Raw genomic sequence first — 23,447 nt, forward strand, 5'->3', positions numbered from 1 at the left:
CGTTTTTATACATATGTATTTGTCTGGCTATGGTTTTCGAACCAATCCTGCTTTCATCTTCTCCCCTGATCGTGCATGCACCCGCTGCACCCCAGCCCCTATGTCTACCAACACCCTTGGTCCCAGTCACTGAACAATTTACTCACTGGGTTAATCATTCATCCACCTGGCTGTTCCATGAGCACATTTGGAATGCTAATGCTTTAACCCCAACTGACCCCTAAGGCCTCTGGGTACCTTCCTAGCTATTTAGCAGGAGCATTAAAAAAAGCTGTGAAGAGTATTAAAAAGATACTCCCTTTAGAAACATCATTACTCTGACTAGCATGCCCAGATAGGTAAAATTTTGTCACTGAGGGAATCATTATTATATCTGCCCCATGGTTCGACCATTGTTTTTGATTTCTGTGTCACAGCAGGCTGCTAGGAAAATAAGGAACTGTGAAGTATAACTCAGTCCCACCAAGACAGTGGCAGCGCTGGACAAGAGGCACCTTGGCCCACTGAAAACATCACTTCTCTGAGCATTGGTATGGAGGGAACACATGTGATCGCAGGACTTTGGAGTTGGAATGAACCTTAGTTAAAAGAGTTTTGTCCAATGTTATTTCACAAGTGAGGAACCTAAAGGTGAGGGGGTAATATCACTTACCACAGATCACACAGTGGTCTGTGTCAGAGGCAAGACCACACAGCTTCTTAATTAACCACTGCTTGCCCATGTGCTAATTACTCATCATGAGGATTATTCACATTCAGTATTTTTACTGCCTTGGTAAGTCTCTGACTCAACTCTTTTCATAAGGAGACAGAAATATACAGGAAGGACCTGATTTTGTTAGCAGCTAAAGTTAGGCTATGCCCTCAGATCTAATGAACAATTAATGAATTTTCACCCTCCCCAGATCCTGGGCTGGGTACTTCCATATACATTGCCTCAAAAACAATCCAACAGAAGCCCAGTGAAAAAGACAAGAATAACCCAAACAAACAAAAACAGAACCCTAAACGTTTCCAAAGTTAAATACATGTTTTGACATCCCAACTTCTGGATTGGACTTTTAAGCAGAAACCATGTGCTTCTCAGCATCATTAACAGGGAAGCATCTGTTTACAGGGGGGTTAATCAGATAAATGAAAGTTGAGGTATCTAGATTCAATACTGAACTAAGTTATCAGGCTTGGTTGTTAAGAGAGGGTGTCTACATTTTGCATTTCCCTGGTTCCCCTCCTTCATCTGAGTATTTGTAGTAACTTTGGTTTTTTTCATAAAAAGAAATATCAAAGTCCTATATTTTATGATTTCACTTAACAGTTTTTAATTTCTAAATATTGAAAAACTAAGCAAATTCCTCAGGTGTCACCTATGTTTTAATCAAATGTCTAATATTGAAATGGTAAAGAGGGAATATCTTACATGTATAAGCAACCTGAATAAGCTTCAGTGCCTCATGAAAAACTTTAACTATTTAGAAACACAGGTTGTAGAACTGCAATATAGACAATGAAATGCCCTCTCTACAATAAACACATTTAAAATGTATCCGGAGGTGGTATACAGAGCTTGACAAATCAGGATGAAAAGTCACCTTCCAAATGTCTTTACAGATGCCATTTAATCAACAACCACAACAATCTTTGAGCAGTGGGAAGGAGGTTGGAAGCCAATAGGTTTTTATTTAGGATTAACTGTCTTGGATTCTATGACTAAGATAGGAAGGGGAAATGTATTCTCTAATGAAAAGCAATTATGACAATTCAGGAGTTTTTTAGCAGCTTTACTGAGATATAATTCACATATCATAGAATTCTCCTGTTTAAAGTGTACAATTCAATAGTTTTTAATATACTCAGATATATGCAATGATCATCACAGTTAATTTTAGAACATTTTATCACCTAAAAAAAGATCTCATATGTTTTGGCTACCAACCCACTGCAAACTCCTTATTTTCCCATCCCAGTCCTAAGCAATCACAAATCTACTTTCTGTCTCTGGATTTCTCTGTTCTGTACTTTCTTATAAATAGAACTATATATATATATATATATATATATATATATATATATATATATATATATATATATATGGTCTTTTCTGACTGGCTTCTTCCATCTAGCACAATGTTTTCAACGTTCATTCACGTTGTAGCATGCATCAATACCTCATTCTTTTTATGGCTGAACAATCCATTGTATGACTATACCACTTTCTGTGTATCTATTTGTCCATTGATGGACATTTGGGTGTTTCTACTTATTGGCATTTAGGAATAATGCTGCTATAAATATTGATGTGCAAGTTTCTGTGTGGACATACATTTTTCATTTCTCTTGGATATATACCTAAAAGTGCAAATGTTGGGTCATATGGTAGCTGTATGTTTAATCATCTGAGGAACTGTCAGACTGTTTTCTAAAACAGCTACATTTTAAATTCCCATTACCAATATGGGGGGGGGGGTTCAATTTCTCCACATCCTTGCCAATACTTGTTATTACGGAACTGTTTGATTCTAGCAATTCTAGTGTGTATGAAAGAAATGGTATCTCACTGTGCTTTTGATTTGTATTTCCCTGATGGCTAATAATGCTGAGCATCTTTTCATGTGCTTATTGGCCATTTGTATATTTTCCTTACAGAAATGTTTATTCAGATTCTTTGCCCATTTTTAAATTGATTCTAATTGGGTCAAAATTTTGATTTGTCTTTATTTTTGAGTTGTTAGTTCTTTACATATTATGGGTAGAAGTCCAAAATCAGACATATGATCTGGACATACTTTCCTCCCATTCAATGGGTTGTCTTTTCACTTTCTTGATGGTATTAATTCAGATATTTTTGAAGAACTCAACTATATTCATCCTACTTGTCAACTTTTAAACACTTTTGTTTTTCATATACTGAAGAATATACTATCAATAAGGCACGGACTTGTAATTGTGGGTTTTTCACTACCATAGTAGAAGTAATAGATCAGCTATTGTACAATAAAGCAGGAAGAAGCTCATAGTGAAAACACACGAGTTTTCTTCCTACTTATGTTACTCACAGTATGACACTTGGCAAGTCATTCATTCTCTCTGGGTCTTAATGACCTAATCTACAAAATGTGAGGCTGAACTAACTGAGTGGTTTTAAAATATTCTTGGGGAGGGGGAAGGGGAAGCTGGGACAAAGTGAAAGAATGGCATGGACATATATACACTACCAAATGTAAAATCAATAGCTAGTGGGAAGCAGCCGCATAGCACAGGGAGATCAGCTCAGTGCTTTGTGCCCACCTAGAGGGGTGGGATAGGGAGGGTGGGAGGGAGGGAGACGCAAGAGGGAGGAGATATGGGGATATATGTATATGTATAGCTGATTCACTTTGTTATACAGCAGAAACTAACACACCATTGTAAAGCAATGATACTCCAATAAAGATGTTAAAAAATAAATAAATAAAAATAAAGTAAAATATTCTTAATTGGTGAAAAACTTATTTTTAATGAAATACTAAGTGGAACCCCAATACATAAATAAAATGTTTCTCAGTCATATAAATTTATTGTTTACAACTCAAATTTGTAACATTTCTTTAAAATTCAATCAGTAAGTATAGAGGGGCTATATTAATACAAACATTTGAAACATGAGATTATGGGTGACGTTTGCAATTTTCTATCAGGGTCAGCATTCGGTTTGGTTGTGTATTCTCTAACAACTTTAGGAAATTCTGATATCAGATGAATTACAAAAGATTTCTTGCAAATTGAATGAGTACTTTAAGAGCTTGCCTTACCATCTCATTAACACTCTTCAATTAAAGCAAAGAGGGCAGGAGAAGATTTATTCTTCAGGGTATTGTTTCTGTTGTAAGTGCTCTATGCTAAAATATATCTCTTTAAAAGTAAATTTGAATCAGCATTTGCAAAATCCCTGAAGCACATTCTGCAGGATAAAGTATACAAACCAATCAGCTACTAGAGTATTCCTTCCAGGTTCATAAATTTGAAGGTTAACACATAGATACCACTAGGATCACCTGTGATACTCCTGTGCTGATAGGACCTCCTGTGGCCACTGATTTGGTGAAGTAAACTGGATCTCATTAATTTTTCTTGAGAAAAGGACAGATGGAAGAGGAGGAATGGGAGAAAATAATCCTTGATAGAAATAATCCTTCAACAAAAGTACCACTTTCAGCAGATATTAAGAATCTTCCTGAACTCAGGAGCCTCAGAAACCTGATAATGGAGGGGAAACAGGAAATTTGAAAAGACATATCCTTAGGCTTCCCCAAAAATCCTTGACCCTGAGGGTAGCAGAAGACCTCTCGCAGCTGAGTATGTATCTCTCATGAATAGTCACGATGAAGACCCCTCTGCTAAGGCACTGGGATGGGATCTCAGCCCACCGGCCTCTTCAAACATTTTGAAGTCACTTACTAACCATTTTAGTATATGAATAGGGCGACCATACAAGTTGTCACCCAAACTAGAACACCGTGAGAGTGAGAGGTAGCACTGTCAATAATTAGCCTGGGACAACAGTAGTAAACTACACCGTTACCAGGCAAACTGGGATGAATGGTCACCCCGGTTAGGAACCTCCCCCTCCCCCAAGAGGAGATCCTGCTAAAGGACAGGCAGTTTGCAGGCATGTACCACTACTCTTGTAAAATATCAACATGCCTTCCATGAATCTTTACTATTTTAAGTTTAACTTAACTTTTCAACTTTTTAAACTAAGCTTTTGAAGTTATTCTAAAATGTAAAGAGGTCAGTCAGCTTAAGAAACATCGGATATGTTAAGGGAAAAAAAATTCACTTCTGAATTCAGGGGGCTGACAATATGCAAAAGAGAATATAAAATAAATATAAAAGTTCTAATTGCTTTAATAGATATGAATTTGATTTATATCATTTATTTTAACTACATCAACATAAAATAACTAGGCTTTACATTCTTGGAAATACATGTTGGTTATAGATGAATATTTTGGGGTCCTTATCTATTTAGTTCCATTTATTGGATTTTTCTTTAAATATGTTTTCTGTTTATATCACTCTATATTACTTGATAGAAAAGATCACATCTTTTATCCTTCCTTCTTCCTTTTAGCTCTATTCATAGCACCATGTAGCTTATTCTTCACATGATATATTCTCTACACTGTATTAGCTAACAATTTTAAAAGAAACTTATTATCAACTCCACAAATACTTTCCTGATTGCAAAGTTGCAAAGCTTTTTTTTTTTTTTGTCACTCTGATTACCAGCATATTTTCATCCAATGCTTTGCCACTCCTCTTTGATACCACTGAGCATCTGGGGGCTGAAATCTCTTCCAAAACTAATAGTCAAAATGTTTTTTTTCCCTGTATCTACAGGTTATTCACTAATCTACATTTATGATATGAGGCTCATAACTATGTATTATTAGTAAAATGGAACATCCAAGATAAAAGAAAAATATTATCCCTTTTTATAATTCAAAATATTCGTGGAAGAAGGTTGGTTATTAATGATATTTGATCTAAACGGAACTTCTAGGAGTTACTTAGATATGTGACTACAAATAAATTAGTAGTTTACTATTTATTTTAACATTCATCCATTTGAAAGTAGGTGCTGATAGTGACACGGGCTGGGGGAAAGGATGAACAGTTTTGGCCTACCTTTCTGTTTTTCCATGATTTTAAAATACACTCACCTCCTCCAAATGGTCCCCATATGACTCGGCGGATGGACTTGACCCAGTCTTCCATATCATTCTGGGTGCTCGCCATAAGGAGGTAGCTCTCATGATTTGCTGTCATCCGATCTCGATCACCTCCTGTAAGAAGACAGGAACATTAACACATGAGTATGTGCTCAGCCGAAGATTCCCCATCAGCAGCCTCCTAGTGAATCCCTGAAACATAAACTGTACCTAATGCAGCTAGCACTAGGTTCTACCCAATGAATCAGAAATATTTACCATGGTTTCATCATGGGAAAAAAAAAAATCTGCTTAGAAGGGAAAGGCTCTTATGTTTCCAAGAGAAAGCCAGCAAACAAATGTCATTCCCCAAACAAAGCCTAGCTTTTTGTCCTAGCAACAACCCATAGGCCTGTATTAACTCATAATCCAATCTATTCACACCGTACTGCTGAATAGGGAAAAATAGCAAAAGCAAAATGAAAGATGGAGAAATGGTCCGCAGAGCCTGAGTTTTCATTCCAAGCAAGCGCAGAACAGTCTGAGTCTGCTCAGCGCACACAGTGAGGCCACCGGGCGCATCATGGTTGAGTACGAGTCCCAGGAAAGGGAAAAGAGCCACATGTGAGAATCTGCCCCAGAGGTCCTCCTCTGTGCTCTGTCCTGGAAGGGGAGCCTCTTACCCCAAATCATACCTTCAGGGGGACACACAGAAGAAGACACAAGCCTGGCCAGTCTCAACAGCCAAATTAACACCCCAGATGGCCCTGCCACCTAAGGGTTAGCTTTAGGAAACCCCAGCAGTACCTCCTTGCTTGCTGGTTTCTCTTACCAGCCCCGCTCCCCACCCCCTCACTGGTCGAAAACAACTCATACACTTTAAAACCTTTATAATCTCTAAAATCAACTTTGAAATGCTGGAGATCTATAAAGCATTTTTATGCTTAAAGGAGCATTTCTGAAAACAAGTATCAGTGACTGCACTGCTTCATTCTCTTTGAAAAAACTAGTGTGGTTCACAGAAGGAATAATTAAGAAAATGGACCATTAAGTATTATTTAACTGAATTCTGATAATATTTCAGCATTATACTGACTGCTAAGGTGCTCAAATAATCTATGAACGATTTAATTTTCACTAAGTGCTGTAAACTTGCAGCCTTGGGTTGGACTAATTCATACCGAAGTGTTTTGTTTGTTTAAGACATTGTCGTTGTTTGTTTTTAAGTGGATCAGAACAGATGCCAACTGTTCTAATTCACAGTCCTTCAGTTCTGAGAGCCAGGTACCGCATGTTGCAACTGAAGGGGCTCAAAAACAATCTCCTTTGTGAGGAGCGTGCAGCCTCCAACAGGCCCCGCACTTCCTATTCTTTCACATCCAATCTCATTCACAAAGCTCTGAAAACTCTAGGCATTTGAGTTTGTGATCTCTGAATTTTATACAAATGTCCTAGGTTGAGAAATACAACTCTTCTAGCATTGATGCAAATTAACAGAACAGGTGCAAGGTCAGAGAAGTGAAATAACTTTAAGCCAACCAGCTGAATAGCCAGCACTGGTGTTTTACATTTCAATACAACTGAATTTGGGGGTGGCATGGGTGAGGGATGCCATCAAATCAGTTCCCTAATGTTTACAGATCTCTTGAATAAACAAGATGAGCCTTCTCACTTTAAAGAGAACATATCACTATTTGGGAAACAATGACTTTCTTACACCTCTAGGTCTAGCCTAGGTCAATCATCACTTTAAGCAATTTATGTCTGAAAGCATAGGCTCAGGAAATCAGAGAAAACCCTTCTGAAATCACAATTCTATATTATATTAGCTGTTTAACTTCTGGGAAAGCACATAACTTCTGGAAACTCAGTATCTTTAGTCATGCTTTAGAAATAATAATCCCTATCTAGTAAATTTTTGTGAGAATTAAATGAAATGAAGTTAATATACTAGCACTATGTTAGGCTAAAAGAGAAATTCTGTAAATATTAATTCAGTCTCATTTAACTGCCTCCCATATCTACAAATGCAAAAAGGACATATTATATTTAATTTGACCTCAGAGACATACAATTAGTGTAGTATGCTAGTGAGTGCTTGGGAACAATTAGTCAATAATACACATATACAGGAGTTTTTATAGAAGGCTGTCTTTCTTTGATATATAACAATGCACATTAAAGTTGTATACTGTGCATGTAGGAAAATTTGCCACACATTAACATGCATATGCATGGCTGTATGACATATAAGTCGCAGAAATAAATAAATGACAAAAGAAAAAGATGCTTTGCTTGGCGTGGCACAGTACTAAAATTTATTCTGTTTTCTGATCCACCTGTAAAAAATTACCATTTTGAGATCAGAATATTTTAATTATTGTCTTTGCCTGGAGGATGCTTAGCAATTCAGACAGTTATACCCTGCTGTGTCACTCCCAGCCCCAGCAGAAACAGTCCTAGTAATGAGAGTGAGTGACAGCCACTGGAGTGTGTTTCTGCCTGAAAGCAGGGAAAAAAGAGAATTATAAGCACAACTGGCCATTATCCCCTGACTTTTCATTTGATTCCCTATCTCTGCCAATGATGCTGTGTGTCTGACCCCTGAATCTCACTTCGACTGCCAATCACAGATATGAAATTCTCATCTGTGAATTTCATCCATGGATATAGATCTTGATTCCTCAGTGAATTAGCAAAAGACAGGGAGAAGATTTAGAAAAACTTTTTTCTATGAGTCTCAGTGGAAATAATAGACTCATTGCTAAGAATGTGATTAAAACAATTGGAGACATTTATATAGATATGAACTAAATTCTCCGTACTAAGGTTACATGATTTCTAACTGGAGAAGCCATTTGTTCTAATTCATAATCCTTCAGTTCTGAGAGTCTGGTATTGAGCCTTGCAATTGAAGGGGCTCCAAAACAATTTATTAAATGTATAATTTGATAAATGAATAAACTCAATATTGACTTTCAGCCACATGGATCAAGTTTCACTCTGTTTGTTAATCCTTTACGGGGCTTAATGTTCGATTTACCTATTTGTGAATCTAAAATTCTTTCCAAAGGTGAAATTTTAAAAAGCAACCTTAAGATGTAATTATCACTGGAGTGAAAGTATCATAGTCATCTTCAATCCATATATATGTGTATATAAGTATGTATATATTATTACCAGTATACATTTTCCACTCTTAATTTCTGCTTGAACATAAATAGCTATGCAGTGTTATTTTTATTTTTTAATACTACTCTAGATGATGGTGGATTTGCACACATTTTAAAAGACACAATGTATCAGTAAATTGTATACACCTTCTAGATGTTAGCTCGGGTTGGTAGCAATGCTTTGGTGCTAGGGTTAACACTTCAAGCGTCTGTGATTTTAAGTTAACCAAGTAGGTCACATCATTCAATCTTATTTGTTTATATGTAATTGAAAGTATGTGTACATTTCATTGGAATCTTCTATATATTTGCATTTGATATGAATTTTTGCCTTCCCAGAAATAAATTCTCTGAAATAAAATACCTGGCATGATTAACTTTTGCAAAAATTAAAAAGTAGATTAAGAAAAGCCTAGTGAATTTAATAGATTAAGAAAAAGCTTAATGTAAAATTTAAGAATAGGTTAAAGAAAATAGGTTAAAGTAGATGCACAGGTAATTCAAAAAAGAAATACAAATATTTAGCATATGAAAATTTCAACTCCTCTTATAATTACAAAATAATAATTAAAAGATAATCATATTTTTGATGAAAAGCTTTGCAAAGATTTTTAAATATTTAGGAAAAATATTGGCAATGGTATGCTAAGATATACATGCTCATTGCTTATAGGAGTATGGATAATATTCCTTATGATGCAATCACTACAATAGGATTTTGAAGAATATTTATTAATATGAGCTTTTATTATACACAAGGAAATATACAAATTTTATATATATGGTATCTCTATTTTCATACAGGTAAAAAGTCAGATAAATAAGATACTAGGTTGAAAAACACAATAATTTTAACAAAGATTACTGTGAATGCTAGGATTGGAAATTATTTTGCTCTCCTTTGGTACTTTTCTGTATTTTCCAGATGTTCAACCAAGTGTTGTTTTATAATGCATGCATTATTCCAGATGTTCTAACATGTGTTAGTTTATCAGCAAAAAAAAAATTATTGAAAAGAACAAATGATAAGAACTGTATGGTCATGAAAGCACTAATCAATAAAAAGCCAAGGTGCGCTGGAAGACAATTATTGCTAACTCCACTCAGTGTTGCTTAAAATTGTTTGGTTTTGAATTCTCACTAATTTACCTACAACCTCTTCTCCCTCTTTCCCCAAATACATCTCTGAGTACATTCCCAAGGGAAGATTTGGGACAGGAGACCAGCGTTGCTCAAAGTACAGACTACGTCACATAACTAGGACTTTCTCAGTGAAATAGACTGCTATTTTTCTTAACGAATATATTTTTAAAAATATTTTACTGAATTTCTTGTGTGGAAATTTCTAAAAATAGTTACCTAAGTAGATTTTTTTCTTTGGAAAAAAATAATTGTAAATTGTCAAAATTATGAACTAAAAAGCAAAACAATTAATCAGAAGTGAAGTATTATATGTGTATCATATAAAGATGTGTATCATATTTTAAAGCTATACAGTGAATTACTTGTTTGTGCTTAAACTTTAAAACAAGTTGCTCAAGGAAAACTGTGGTCACCAAAATTTAGGTTCAGTTTCCAAGCAAAATTCATGGTACAGACCTGAGGATATTTCAGTGAACACCTCTGATACTGTTAATAATTTCAAGGGCAAAACATTTCCTTATTTCCAATTACAAATCAGGTCAAAACTAACCCTAGTGTACTACCCATTTAATTAGAGCTTACAGAAAAATATTTAAATGTTCTAAGTAGGGTTATCAATTTTTACTCATACCATTGCAAGGTCTTAATTTTTTAAGCATTATTTCCTTCAAAACAGTTTGAGTCTTCAATAATAGTAGAGCTCTAATGATAAATTGCAAGATATAAAGTAAATTCTGAAGCATATCTGTGGAAAATTACTGAGATAGAAAAACATTTTTTCCCTTTTATGGAGAACGATACTTGGAAAACAACCAGTGTTATGTGAAGTACAAGCAAAAAAAATTGTAAGTTTCTAATGGATGCTATCACCTCTTAGTAAACAACAACAATAATAAAACAGCATATAATTTACAAAATAAAGCCAGAGAACAAATTGGCCTCACATTCAACATCATATTTTTTTCATACTGTCTCATGCATTATAGAGATATTGTTCTCTGAAAATTAAGGGTTTGGGGATGCTCTGCTAATCAAATTTTTTCCAAGTATTTCTTCCTCAAAGGTTAATTTAAAAAATATCAGAATGGCAAAATTTCAATGCATTTTGTCAACAGAAAATTTGCATTAATCTTTAATGAGATTTTGAAAATTTTAAAACCCTTAAACCAGAAAATGAGAATTAATTAAGGCCAGTGGCTGTAATCATCATTCTGTTTGTAGTTTGCTGTCAGTACACAACAAACACATTACTAAACGTTGTCTTATGTTATAATAAAATTAACGTTACATTTTAATTTCATAAATACTTTATAATACTGTTTTACATACTTCCTATACGCCTTTCTAGGTTATAATCTCTTTTTAAGAAGGAATCATCCAACAACATATAGCTACATTATGTTTAAGCTAAAAGTAACTATAAATGTACATTTGTCAACTGATTATAGATTGATTGATATTTATTAATTATGGTAGATTTCTTTTTCCTTTTTTAAAATTAATTAATTAATTAATTAATTTTTGGCTGCATTGGGTCTTTGTTGCTGTGCGTGGGCTTTCTCTAGTTGCAGTGAGCAGGGGCCACTCTTCATTGCAGTGCATGGGCTTCTCATTGTGGTGGTTTCTCTTGTTGCAGAGCATGGGCTCTAGGAACATGGGCTTCAGTAGTTGCAGCACACGGGCTCAACAGTTGTGGTGTGTGGGCTCTGGGGCATGTGGGCTCAGTAGTTGTGGCGCACAGGCTTAGCTGCTCCACAGCATGTGGGACCTTCCTGGACCAGGGATCGAACCCATGTCCCCTGCGTTGGCAGGCGGATTCTTAACCACTGTGTCACCAGGGAAGTCCCAATTATGGTAGATTTCTAATAATTAAATTTAGAAATGATTTATTGGGAGTCTGTGTACTTGACTACAGATATAGAAAGCACTGACCTAAAAATTCTATACCGTACAAATTATTTCTGATTGCCTTTCTACAAACTTCACTATAAGAAATGTCCAAATATGTGAATGTTAGAGCAATAGTGCTGTCTGGATCAAATTGCAAAAACAAATATGTGCTTATAAAGAAGTACTGAAAAATGGTTAAGAGTTAGGACAGTGAAAGCAGACTCCTCAAGTTCAAATTACTCATTGACTAGCTGGGAGATCCCTCAGCTTTAACTGAGGGTGATGAGTACCTGCTTCACAGTATTATTGTGTATTAGTCTGATGAATAATACCATAAAATATCTTGTATAGTGCTTGCGACATACAATGCTCTGCTGTCGTTGTTATTGCCATGTATAATAATTTTGATACTAAATATTTGGATAAATTAAATATTTATAACTTGAATCTTTTAAAATGCAGGAAAGTAGTTTACTTTTGGAAATATGTATATTCTGACTATATTTGTTAAGAAAAGTCCTTTCTTAGGAAAGTAACAATTTATCTTTCAAGTAAATATTGATTTTCATATTGGTCATGTTTTAAAAGTACAATTGTGATACATTTAAATGATTAATGAAAAATGTAAAACCTTAAATAGGCATAGTTTATATTTCCACTAACTTTTCACATTTCTTGGACTCATTCTATCAAAAAACCTACTATTTGTGCTGAGTACATTAACTATAAAAATGATATAATTTATTACATTTTGGGCAGTTGTCTCCCAGATTGTACTGAGCAGTCAATAGGATCTCTGTTTAAATCCAACAATATATTTTGACTTTCAATTATGTCAGAGGCTCAGAATCTAGTTACTTCCTTCTCAGCATCTAATTAAATTCTTCTGATCAAAACTTCTGAGAAATTAAAGTAGAACATTTCCTTGAAAGAGCCCGAGTATCTAGAATTAAGTCTTCTAATTTAGGTTGGCTTTTTTGGGAAACCAATGAATTCAAAATTTTATCTGATTGATATAGAAGACAGGCAGCTAGAATAAATGACATGTATATTCAGATCAATGTTACTCCAACAGTGATGACAGAGATGGAAGTCACAAATGAAAGCAAGTCTTAATGAAATAATCTACAACTTGTAGCAAATGGAATGCCATTCACAGTTAAAGAAGAAAGGCAGAGAGTTTGTTGCCTTGAATGAATCTAAAATTGAAAGTGTTTTTCAATCAGGAGATCCCTTAATAGTATAAACAATGACTTTAATATTGGGGAATATTGGAAAATTTTGGAGAAATGTTTTGGAGTTATACTGAACTTTATATTCCATGTGAACATAACAATAAACCTTTTATTGCAGTGTTTCTCAAAGTGTAATGAAACTCATCTATGTCCAAGAAGATGGGAAGCAACTGAGAACTTGTTAGAAATGCGAATGCTTGGGCCCAAGTCCAACTGAATCAGAAACTGTGATGTTGGGACCCAGTAATCTGTGCTTTAAGATGCCTGCCAGAAGATTCTAATGCACCATAAAGTTTGAGAATCAATACTCTTGTAGAAGAATTTGCTATAACAGGCTGAGGCTATAATTTTAGAATTGGTGTATTTCAACCATACTCATCCTATTAGCTTGTATCCATGTCTTATGCTTTCACTGACAGCCATTCAACCAGAAAGTATTAAGCTTTAAAGCTATGAATCATATAACTTACCTAATTGCTTATTTACATTGTAAATGATTAACACTCTGCAACTAGTTTTGCAAGGACATGTCATTCAAGTTGGGATTACTGACTAGCAAATTTGTGGGCCTCATGAATTAAAGACACCATACTTTTATCAGAGTAAACATTAGAGAATTTATTTTTACACTTGAATACAGATTCTTTATACCACTTTCCTTGGTGCTCAGAGTTTGACGAATGAAACAGAACATTGAATTTGAGGAGACATGCCATTTTTGAAGATCTAGATTAGATCTAGAGGATCTAATCTAGAAGATCTTTTAATTTAATTTAATTTAATTTAATCTAGAAGATCTATATTAAATCCTCTCATTCAAAATGATAAATCATTTTTGAATAGTGCAAAACTTCAAGATGAATAATAATATCAGTTGACAATTGCAGGGTGAATTACTTTCATGTCTCTTGATTTATTTGGTTTCTACAATAACCCTGGGAGGCAAAGCAGAACATTCATTCATTTATTCAATAAATATTGATTGAGCACCTGTATTGTTCCAGTCACTCTACCAAGTTCTGAGGATACAGCAGGGAACAGAACAAAGGTCTGGACTCATCCTTGAGCTAGATATAAATTTGGAAGTCATCAGTGTGATAGTATAAAAAGATAGACCTGGATGAGGTCCCCAGGGAATACCGTAGCTAGAATAGAGCAAAAGGAGTTCAAGTGAGCACCAACTTTTAGAGACTGAGAGAAGGAAGAGGAATCAGCAAAGAAGACTGAGAAGGTAGGAAGAGAAACAAGAGAGGCTGAGTAAAGAAAGTGATCAGGTGAGTCAAATGCTGTTGAGGGAGTTAAAGAAAATGAGAACTAAGTACAGACCACTAAATTAGGGGAAGCACGGGTCAGGGATTAGACAATATGGATATTACTGGTAACCTTGAAAGATCAACCAGGCCAGCACAAATAAAATCATCATTGGAATGTATTCATAAGATTATGGAAGAGATTGACATGTACAAACTGCTATATTTAAAATAAATAACCAGGGAATTCCCTGGTTCTCCAGTGGTTAGGACTCCATGCTTTCACTGCCGAGGGCTCGGGTTCAATTCCTGGTCAGGGAATTAAGATCCCACAAGCCTCGCAGGGCAGCCAAAAATAAATAAATAAATAAAAATAAAATAGATAACCAACAAGGACCTACTGTACAGCAGCACAGGGAACTCTGCTCAATATTCTGGAATAACCTAAATGGGAAAAGAATCTGAAAAAGAATAGATACATGTATATGTATAACTAAATCACTCTGCTGTACACCTGAAACTAATAAAACATTGTTAATCAACTATACTCCAATATAAAATAAAAATAAAAAGATTATGGAAGAGAGAAAACAGAAACAGCCAGTATAAACAAGTCTTCTAGGCACTTTAATGTATTGAGGAGCAGAGAAATAGGGGCAGTGATGGGTGGGTAGGGGAGTTGTGAGGACAAAGGGATTTAAGATGAGAAACATTACAAAATGTTATATTCTTATGGGAATTATTCACTGGAGAGGGAAAAATTGATGATGTATCAGAGAAGAGGTTTAAAGACTCATCCATATTTCTTTAAAGCTGTGCTCAAAATTTCTCACTCTCCTTAGGATCTTTAATAAGGTCTGACAATTAATATAATTGATTTCCCCTCAAATTTTATTACTTTCAAAATATATAGAACATCTAGAAGAGAATCATTGAAAGAAAAAGAATTCATGTAGAGCAGCTGTTTCTTCACAGCTCTGCCTGGGGGCAACGTAAGGAGGGACTAAGGTTAAATTGATAAATCATTTTTTAAAGTTAAATTTTATTATTTTTATTTGAACACAATTTTTAGTAATTTGCTCAATAGGAAATTTCTGGCAACTTAATTTGGACAATTTTCTTTATACCTTAGTAGTTTTAACTGCCACAGATGCTAATTAGCCAATTTTACATAGCAGCAGTTACATAAAATGTGTTTTGGTATATAAAAAGAATTGATATTTTAAAATAAAATGCTATGATACATAGCTCAAAATTAAATTATTCCTCTCAACAAATGGCAACTAGTAATCATTGTGATAGTATAAAATTAAGAGTAACTCTTTGATTTAGGTTTAAATTCTGTTCTTTTAAGCAGTTAAAATTAACTTTGCAATCAGAACAGCTCAACTGTACACTATGCTTTGTCTCCCATAGTTTATGAATTTTCTGAGTTTCATGAGCTTTCATGTATATATGTTTGGGAGGGTAAGGTGTAAAATTTGTCTTAAGGATCTGGAATTTGAACATAGCCTTTCAGGTAAAGGCACACTACTTCACAGAGCACACATTTATATAATGTGTCAAAAACCTAAACTGACAAGATCATTGGTATTTCAGAACTATCATCACTTCCACTGATAAGGATACTTGGGAATATTTTCCTAACTTGCTTGATAGAAATATATTACATGTTAACTCTATGATTTCCTTAAGTGTAACCTGTTTCCACAATGAATGTTGAAAAGAGTCTCTATGTTCAATCAGTTAATTCCCGACTCTATGTCTGGGGTTAGGAGTGTCACGTAATTGTCCCATTTTCATTACATATAATTCCAAGACCCTACAGAAAGAGTAGGCTCAGAAGGGCACATGTTGCTCCCAAATTGACTACAGACATAGAAGTTCCTATAAAGAATACTATTTCATATCTACTTCTTAATCCAAATTTAGAATGGTTAACACTGCTAGAAGGGCTACAAAACACAGATTTTCTCTTTTTAGTTCTCATATTGGTGATATGAACACATTTTAGGATGATTTCTTTTAAAATAAACACATATGAATACACATACATAACTGCACTGAGGTTGGTTATAGATCATTTGATGTATTACTTAAAACATGACTCCTTGTAGGCAAGACTTCTTAATTCAGTCTCACACATTTCAAAAGCTGAATTTCCTTTCAAAGTCTCTGGAATTAAAAATTTTCACTACTTATGATAGGTTAAACCATCAGTTTTCAATACCATCAATATAATGACCATACACTCAGGATTAATAAGTCAGATAGGAAATTTTATTATTAAAGGAAGGTGTAGGATCACTTCAAAGTAAATCAGTTGATGAAGAGATGGTTTAAAACCAAGTAGCATATGTGTTGGCAGAATTCAACTAATACAAGTGAATATTTGAATTTTTGAAAGAAAAATATTTATGGAATCTAAATGCTTGAAGATAATAGGTTGGCAAGTATTCATTACCTACTTGGAAAGATATTGGTAGATCTCTATGTCTACCTTGGAAGGTGTCAGAAATACTTATGAGAATTAAATATACTGTATGGTTTAAAATGATTCAGTGATTTCAATTAGTGTATAGACAGTGTTTCAATATTTAGAGAAATCTAGTTTGTCAAATTCATGTTTATTGAGCTTTAACCAAAAACAAATAAAAGTTATATTTAAATCATAACATACAATTTACTAGATTTATATGTAAAATAAGAAAAACTGAAACTATGATTGAAGGCTCAGAAAACTCTAGGGTTCTACATCTTTAATTAATGGAATATTAATTTAAATACAAGTAGTATTGAGGAATGTTTGCCTGACAAAAGGCACCCCTCTTAAACAATTTTTTAAAAAATCCTTGATGGACACAAATTAATTTTAATGCTCAGAAATATATCAAATCCATCTTACTAAAAGACTAAACTTCTTTCTTTTTACTCCAAATTGAATTCAATCTGGCTAATTATATCAGAATTATTATAGAAAGATTTTTCTTGGGCTTTTTAAAAAGTTAATTTTATAATTTTAGGTAATATTAAGTAAGTAAGTGGATGAAAATCTGAAATTCTGCCTTAAAACTATGACTCTCCATAACCATTTGCAGGCAGAAAACATAAATATGGAGTCATGTCTAAAAATCACTTAAAACAAATGAGAACCATACTAAGAGAACCATAATAAAGCTAAAAAAAACTCAGAATATTTCAAGAATTCCTTCCTACTTCTCAAAATAATCTGCAACTACTTCCAAAACCTTATAAAATAGTTATTGTCCTTAGCAAAGAGAAGTATAATGTCCACTCAGGACAATAACAATGTTTCAAGTTCTCATAATTATCCACTTATCCACAAAAATGTTATAATTTAAAAAGCCACCCAGCTTTTATATGAATTTGGATAACTCCAAATGAGAACTTAAAGAGTAACAGAGGCAAGGAAAAGCCCCTAGAAAATGCTCTCAGACCTTTCACGTTGTTTCTGTTTTACTGTTATGTATTATCTTTCATATCTAGTACAAATATCTACTTCTTTGAATTCCTAAAGCTCTACAATTTTCTAGACACATGCAATAAATCAAAATTTGATCCTGCCTGCTGATAGATTGATGCTGTGCATCTCATAATTTTAAATTGAAGAGCAATCAGCCAGAATCCACAAGTCAATTCAACTCAACATACCGTTATTAATTAACATTTAATGAATACCCACGGGTGTCTGCAGTAGCATTAGAAGTCAGTAAACCACTTGCTGTTTGGGGGCATGTAGTCTAATTCATATATAACTACCAATCTAAATCTGACTAAACTCTGAATACAGATTGGCAGATCAACGGACATATTGTTAAGCTAGAGGCAAGATTCCTAAAAAAGAAAAAACAAAAAAACCCAATGAGAAACAATAGAATACTTTTTCAAATATAAAGTAAGAAAGTCACCAAAAAGGTAGTAGATATATGTATGCTATCTTTCCTGATCTTTTATGTGGCGGGTGGGACATGGGGGCAAGGGCATAAAATGAATCGATTGACACACATATGTTGATATATATACATCAAGAGAGATATATATATACATCAAGAGAGATATAAAGTTATTGACACACATATTGACACACATATGTTTATATATATATATATATGTTTATATATATACATCAAGAGAGATATAAAGTTATTTACTGAAGAAGAATGTTTTATAGTAGAAAGCAAGATTAAATCAAGGTCACTGAGTTTCTCTTCAGTAGAGTCCAAAAACATCTCAGAGTTAGCAAACTCAATATTTTAGATAATGGAAAAACCTGACCCTTTTCAGAAGATGTGAAGAAAGCAAGCCTGAACTAGCTGTGATAGCTGTTGAAAGATCTTTCTTGAATAACTTAATAGAGGATTAAAGGATTATATGACTCCATTCACTGAACATTATTATTTATTGCTCTTTAATATGCATACAAGTTTGACCTCAAGCATATTGAAACCCATGAGGAAGACCTCATGACGGTTTACAACATATTAAAAAGAAAGAAGTGAGCAAAAACAGGGAAATCATTCAGTACCAAAACTAGATGCCACCACAAAACAACCATAAATGGGAAATAGTGGGATTGCTTACCGACTATTACAAGTGATCCACCACCCAAGACAAAAGTTACCATATGAATCCAAGTTAGAAACTTAATTTGTTGATGATTTGTTTGTTTGCCCTTTTAAAAATATTGAACTGGGGCTTCCCTGGTGGCACAGTAGTTGAGAGTCCGCCTGCTGATGCAGGGGACATGGGTTCGTGCCCCGGTCCGGGAAGATCCCACATGCCGCGGAGCGGCTGGGCCCATGAGCCATGGCCGCTGAGCCTGCGCGTCCGGAGCCTGTGCTCTGCAACGGGAGAGGCCACAACAGTGAGAGGCCCGCGTACCACAAAAAATAAATTAAAAAATTGAACTGCTTGATGTACAATATTGTGTTAGTTTCAGGTGTACAGCTTCTGATTCTTTTCCATTATAGTTTATTATAAGATATTGAATATAGTTCTCTGTGCTATACAGTAAATTCTTGTTGTTTATCTGATTGTTTGCCTTTTAATCTATAGTTTCTCAGCCTAAGAACAGGTTATTATTTTGTAATCTAGAATAAGAATTTGGAAATAATAGTATGTGTCTAAAGAGAGTACTCGTAACAACTGGACATAATTATTGGTTTTTTATACATTGTCTCATTTAATCAATAAAAGTAACCTGTGAGATAAGAATTACTGTGCCTGTTTTACAGATGATAAAACTGAGCATCAGAGAGGTTTTGTTCATTTCCCAATATCACATAGCTAATAAATGGAAGAGTTGGGGTTTGAACAGGTTTCAATTTGACCCCAAAGGCCAATTTTCTTTTTCCATTATTATTGGTTTCTTCAGAATATGCTTGCTCTATGCTGTTTGCTCTTTCAGGAATCACCTTGTGCTCTCTGCACAGCATTTCCTTCCTCCTTTCTTCATTAGAACCTTTAGAGATCTTACCCCAGGGAGAAACCCTGCTGACTTTCCAAGTAAAATGGTCCCTCCCTCCCTGACTTCCATAGCATTTTGTATGTATCTCTGGGATAGCACATGTAACATTACTTGGTAATTAAAGTGGAGTGGCATCATATAGGCATTTGACTTACTGAATTCAAAAATCTGTGTTCACTATTAATTTTTTAAAAGAAAGTACTACCCTTAGTGGTATAACTTTCCAAGTATCAGGCCAGGCTCCATTAAGAGAGAATGTGCCAGATATCTTCCACATGCCCCTTCAAATACACGCTGCACTTTTCCACCCAGCTTCCTCCCAGGGAGACTAACTTGCATGGATGATAGTACTGGATTCCCATCCTTATAGCTTTCCACTGAGTTGGGCCAATAGGCAGCCATGGCAGAGATAGGAGGGAGGAAGAAGTGTGAGATCAGGGTATTTATTTCCCTGGCTCCCTAGCTCTGGGGTTGCCTTGAGTCAGCTCTGTATTCTGACCAAAAATCACTACTGGACCCTAGAAGACTTTACTACATGGCACTCTTTTTCAGAGTTCCACTAAGACCTCTCTGCCGTTGCCCCTTACACCGCAGACTGGAAAAGCTCCTTCACTATTATAAGACCCAGGTTATTTCACTATTGTTTATAATCCCACACAGCCTATCCACACTTTTTAAGTAATACCTTTCTTCAAATTATGCTAATTTGAGTTTGTCACCTTTTTCAATTGGGACTCTGATTAAAACAGTTAAGTTTAAGTAAGTGATGCATTTTGCACCTTTTAAATCACAACATTCTCCTCATTTCTAAAGCCTAGATATGTAGCAACTTCAGTGCAAAGAAAAAACAATAAACTTACAATTAATTTAATGCCACACCTATTTAAATTTTATATACTTTCAGGATTGCCAAGACACCGTGAGGAGTACAGAACGCATTTATGATATGCTTTCTCCACCAGGACATTATAATCTTATTAAGGAGACAAAGCATGACATGGAAGAAAACTATAAAGAAAGCATGAACTGAACACAGTCAGATGCAATCATTTATGATACAGAGAATAAGAGGTATCATTTGTTAAGAAAGTAAGAAATAAATACTGATTTATGTAATCAGGAAGAATGTTCTGAAAGCGGGGGAACTTGAAAAGTGTTTTGATAAACAGTCTCAAAGTCCAGGTGGCGTTGTAGTCGGGGAGGGAATGTAAGTGCATGTGGAGCTCAGCGGGTTTGAAGACCTGGCTCAGATGTCCCTTCTGCAGTGAAGGTGCCTCGGACTGAGTTGGCTTTCCCATGCTCTGGACTTCTTCCAGCCTACAACTAAGCTCTGAGAAGCTCTGCAGCCCCCACAAGAGCCTTCTCTTTGGTTCCATGTCCCCTGAGCCTTCCTTAGCTCTTCCTGTATATTGCCATCTTTTTCCAGGCTCACTGTTTGCAAATAACTGCTTCATTATTAGAAGATTCCTGAGACAGAGAGAGTAGCAGCAAGGCATCACTTTCTGGATGAGTTCATCCTCAGCAACAGGACATGGCAGGTACCAAACTAAAGAAGAACCATTGATACAAAGATGATTAAGTCACAATTCTTGTTCATAAGTAGTGTGCCATCTAGTAGAGGAAATTAAGAAGTATATGAATCTCCACTTTCTATTCCCAATAAAAGCAGGGGCATCGTGGGCAAATGCAGTGCTTAAACATATACAAATGTATACATACACTCATATATATACTTGCTCACACACAACACTTTTGCTGGGAACGAGGTATCAGACAGAAATCCATTTGCACATGAGCTAATAAAAAAGAGAAAATATATAATGTTGAAATCACTCATGAAGTCAATTTCAAAGAGTTTGAAGTGCAAGATCCTTGATAAATATCAAGATAATACTTTTTTGAATTGAATTTGTCGTGATGGATCTACTTAGGTTTCATAAAGGGATTCAGGTGAGAAAAATATATTGAACATTTAAATACATGTATAATTGTAAAAAAAATAAACCAGATTTGTTTTGCTATCCATTTTTAAGTTGGCAGCTATAGGAATACCAAATGATAAGTTGGCCACAGGGGGGCTTTCTCTTTTTCTTAGAACCTGGGAACATATTAACACTAAGAATATATTAACAACTACAAAGAAGCAAGGTGGTAATTTGAAAATTCAATACAGGGGCTCAAAGTTTGGTCAAGGCTGAGCCATTATTCCACAGTAAGATGTCTGAGAAAGCAAGATTTCTTGCAAATCATAGTTAACTTTCTTTTCATTTTGCATCTACAATGAAAATTTTAAAAAATTAATCAGTTCCTTGCATATTCAGTCTCCCTTTTCACCAATACGTGCCCTCTTGCCAGGACGTTAACCTTCTCCTTCATTTAAAATATAAATAATAAAAATATCTCTCTGATTCATAAGGAATAGTGTGGACTGGTAGGTGAGGGGAACCTGCCTTAACTAAGACCCCTGTTTAAATACAGGAGATCACAAATTTCATGTAGCTCAGCCACATCTCCTTTATCCCGTTCCTCATGAAATTTTGGCTGTGAATCAACCTATTATTGACTTTCAACAATGCTGGAAACTTTACTGTTCAATATTATGCACTAAAAAACTCAAACGCTATTAATGATGAAACTTTGATATCTATTATTTACTATATGAAATATGGGGTCAGTATGGTGATTTTTTTCCCTATGATTTTCCATAAACCTTTTGAGTTTTCAGCTTATTTTAGTTTGTAGAGCAAAGATTAGAATGGTACAAAATTTAAGGAGCACCAAAATACTTAGTAATCAAGATAAATGATATTTTAATAACATATTTAACCAAAACAAATTAACATAAAAAATCCATCATGAACAAAATATCAAAATAAAGGCAAGATTACTATTCCTGATTCTTCCTTTTGCCTTAGGTTCCAATATCACTATTACTGATCCTGGCCCTGTTAATTTGAATATTATCAACCCCAACTAGTACCTTCTTTCTAAACCCCCTTTTCTGCCAAGTGAGGATACTCCCTGTCTTCCCAATGATACGGTCGTCACCATTTATTTGACTCTGAGAAACAGCAGAGAGTGATACAAGCAACTTCCTCACATAAATGATGAGTTTTAGTATGCTGGAAAAATCTATAATGTACACTTTGTATGCTGGTAGTGGTTACCATAATTCTGAAATATTTGTGATGGGTTTTCACTATCTTCCTTTTGTGAGAAGACTGAAGAAGAAAAACATATATAAGCTGCATAGTCTCTTTATTTTAAAGCTCCTGCATATAATACAGCTCCTGGACTACACAATGTGTCTGGCCTCTAGCACCAGGTTAAATACAGCTTAGCATTGACCTTGTGCCAAGATGAAATGAGCCGATGGCCTTATTTCAGCTCCTTCTTGGCAGATGTCCAGTGTACTAATTGGCACTGAGGTGACAGCATCATGAAACCAACCAAGGTGAATTAAATGTGAAAAGTAACCCATGGACACAATTTCAGATAATCTACATACTTGAAACCAGGCATATGAAGTTTTATTTTTCTTTGCTTCACTAAATGTGAGGGGGAAATTAACTGCTTTT

At 34.9% G+C, this 23,447-nt stretch overlaps 1 protein-coding gene across 5 annotated transcripts in view; it reads right to left on the reverse strand.

The window, feature by feature from the left end:
* ARHGAP24 (Rho GTPase activating protein 24) overlaps nt 1–23,447 on the reverse strand; it is a 767,082-nt gene that overhangs the window by 65,698 nt on the left and 677,937 nt on the right. For all 5 annotated transcript variants that reach the window (XM_060012218.1, XM_060012216.1, XM_060012219.1 and 2 more), the window contains one exon: nt 5,703–5,825. In XM_060012218.1, coding sequence (XP_059868201.1) covers nt 5,703–5,825 — 123 coding nt within the window. The remainder of the gene's footprint in view (nt 1–5,702; nt 5,826–23,447) is intronic.

This window comes from Delphinus delphis, chromosome 5 (genome assembly GCF_949987515.2).
Source record: "Delphinus delphis chromosome 5, mDelDel1.2, whole genome shotgun sequence".
Lineage (NCBI taxonomy): Eukaryota > Metazoa > Chordata > Mammalia > Artiodactyla > Delphinidae > Delphinus > Delphinus delphis.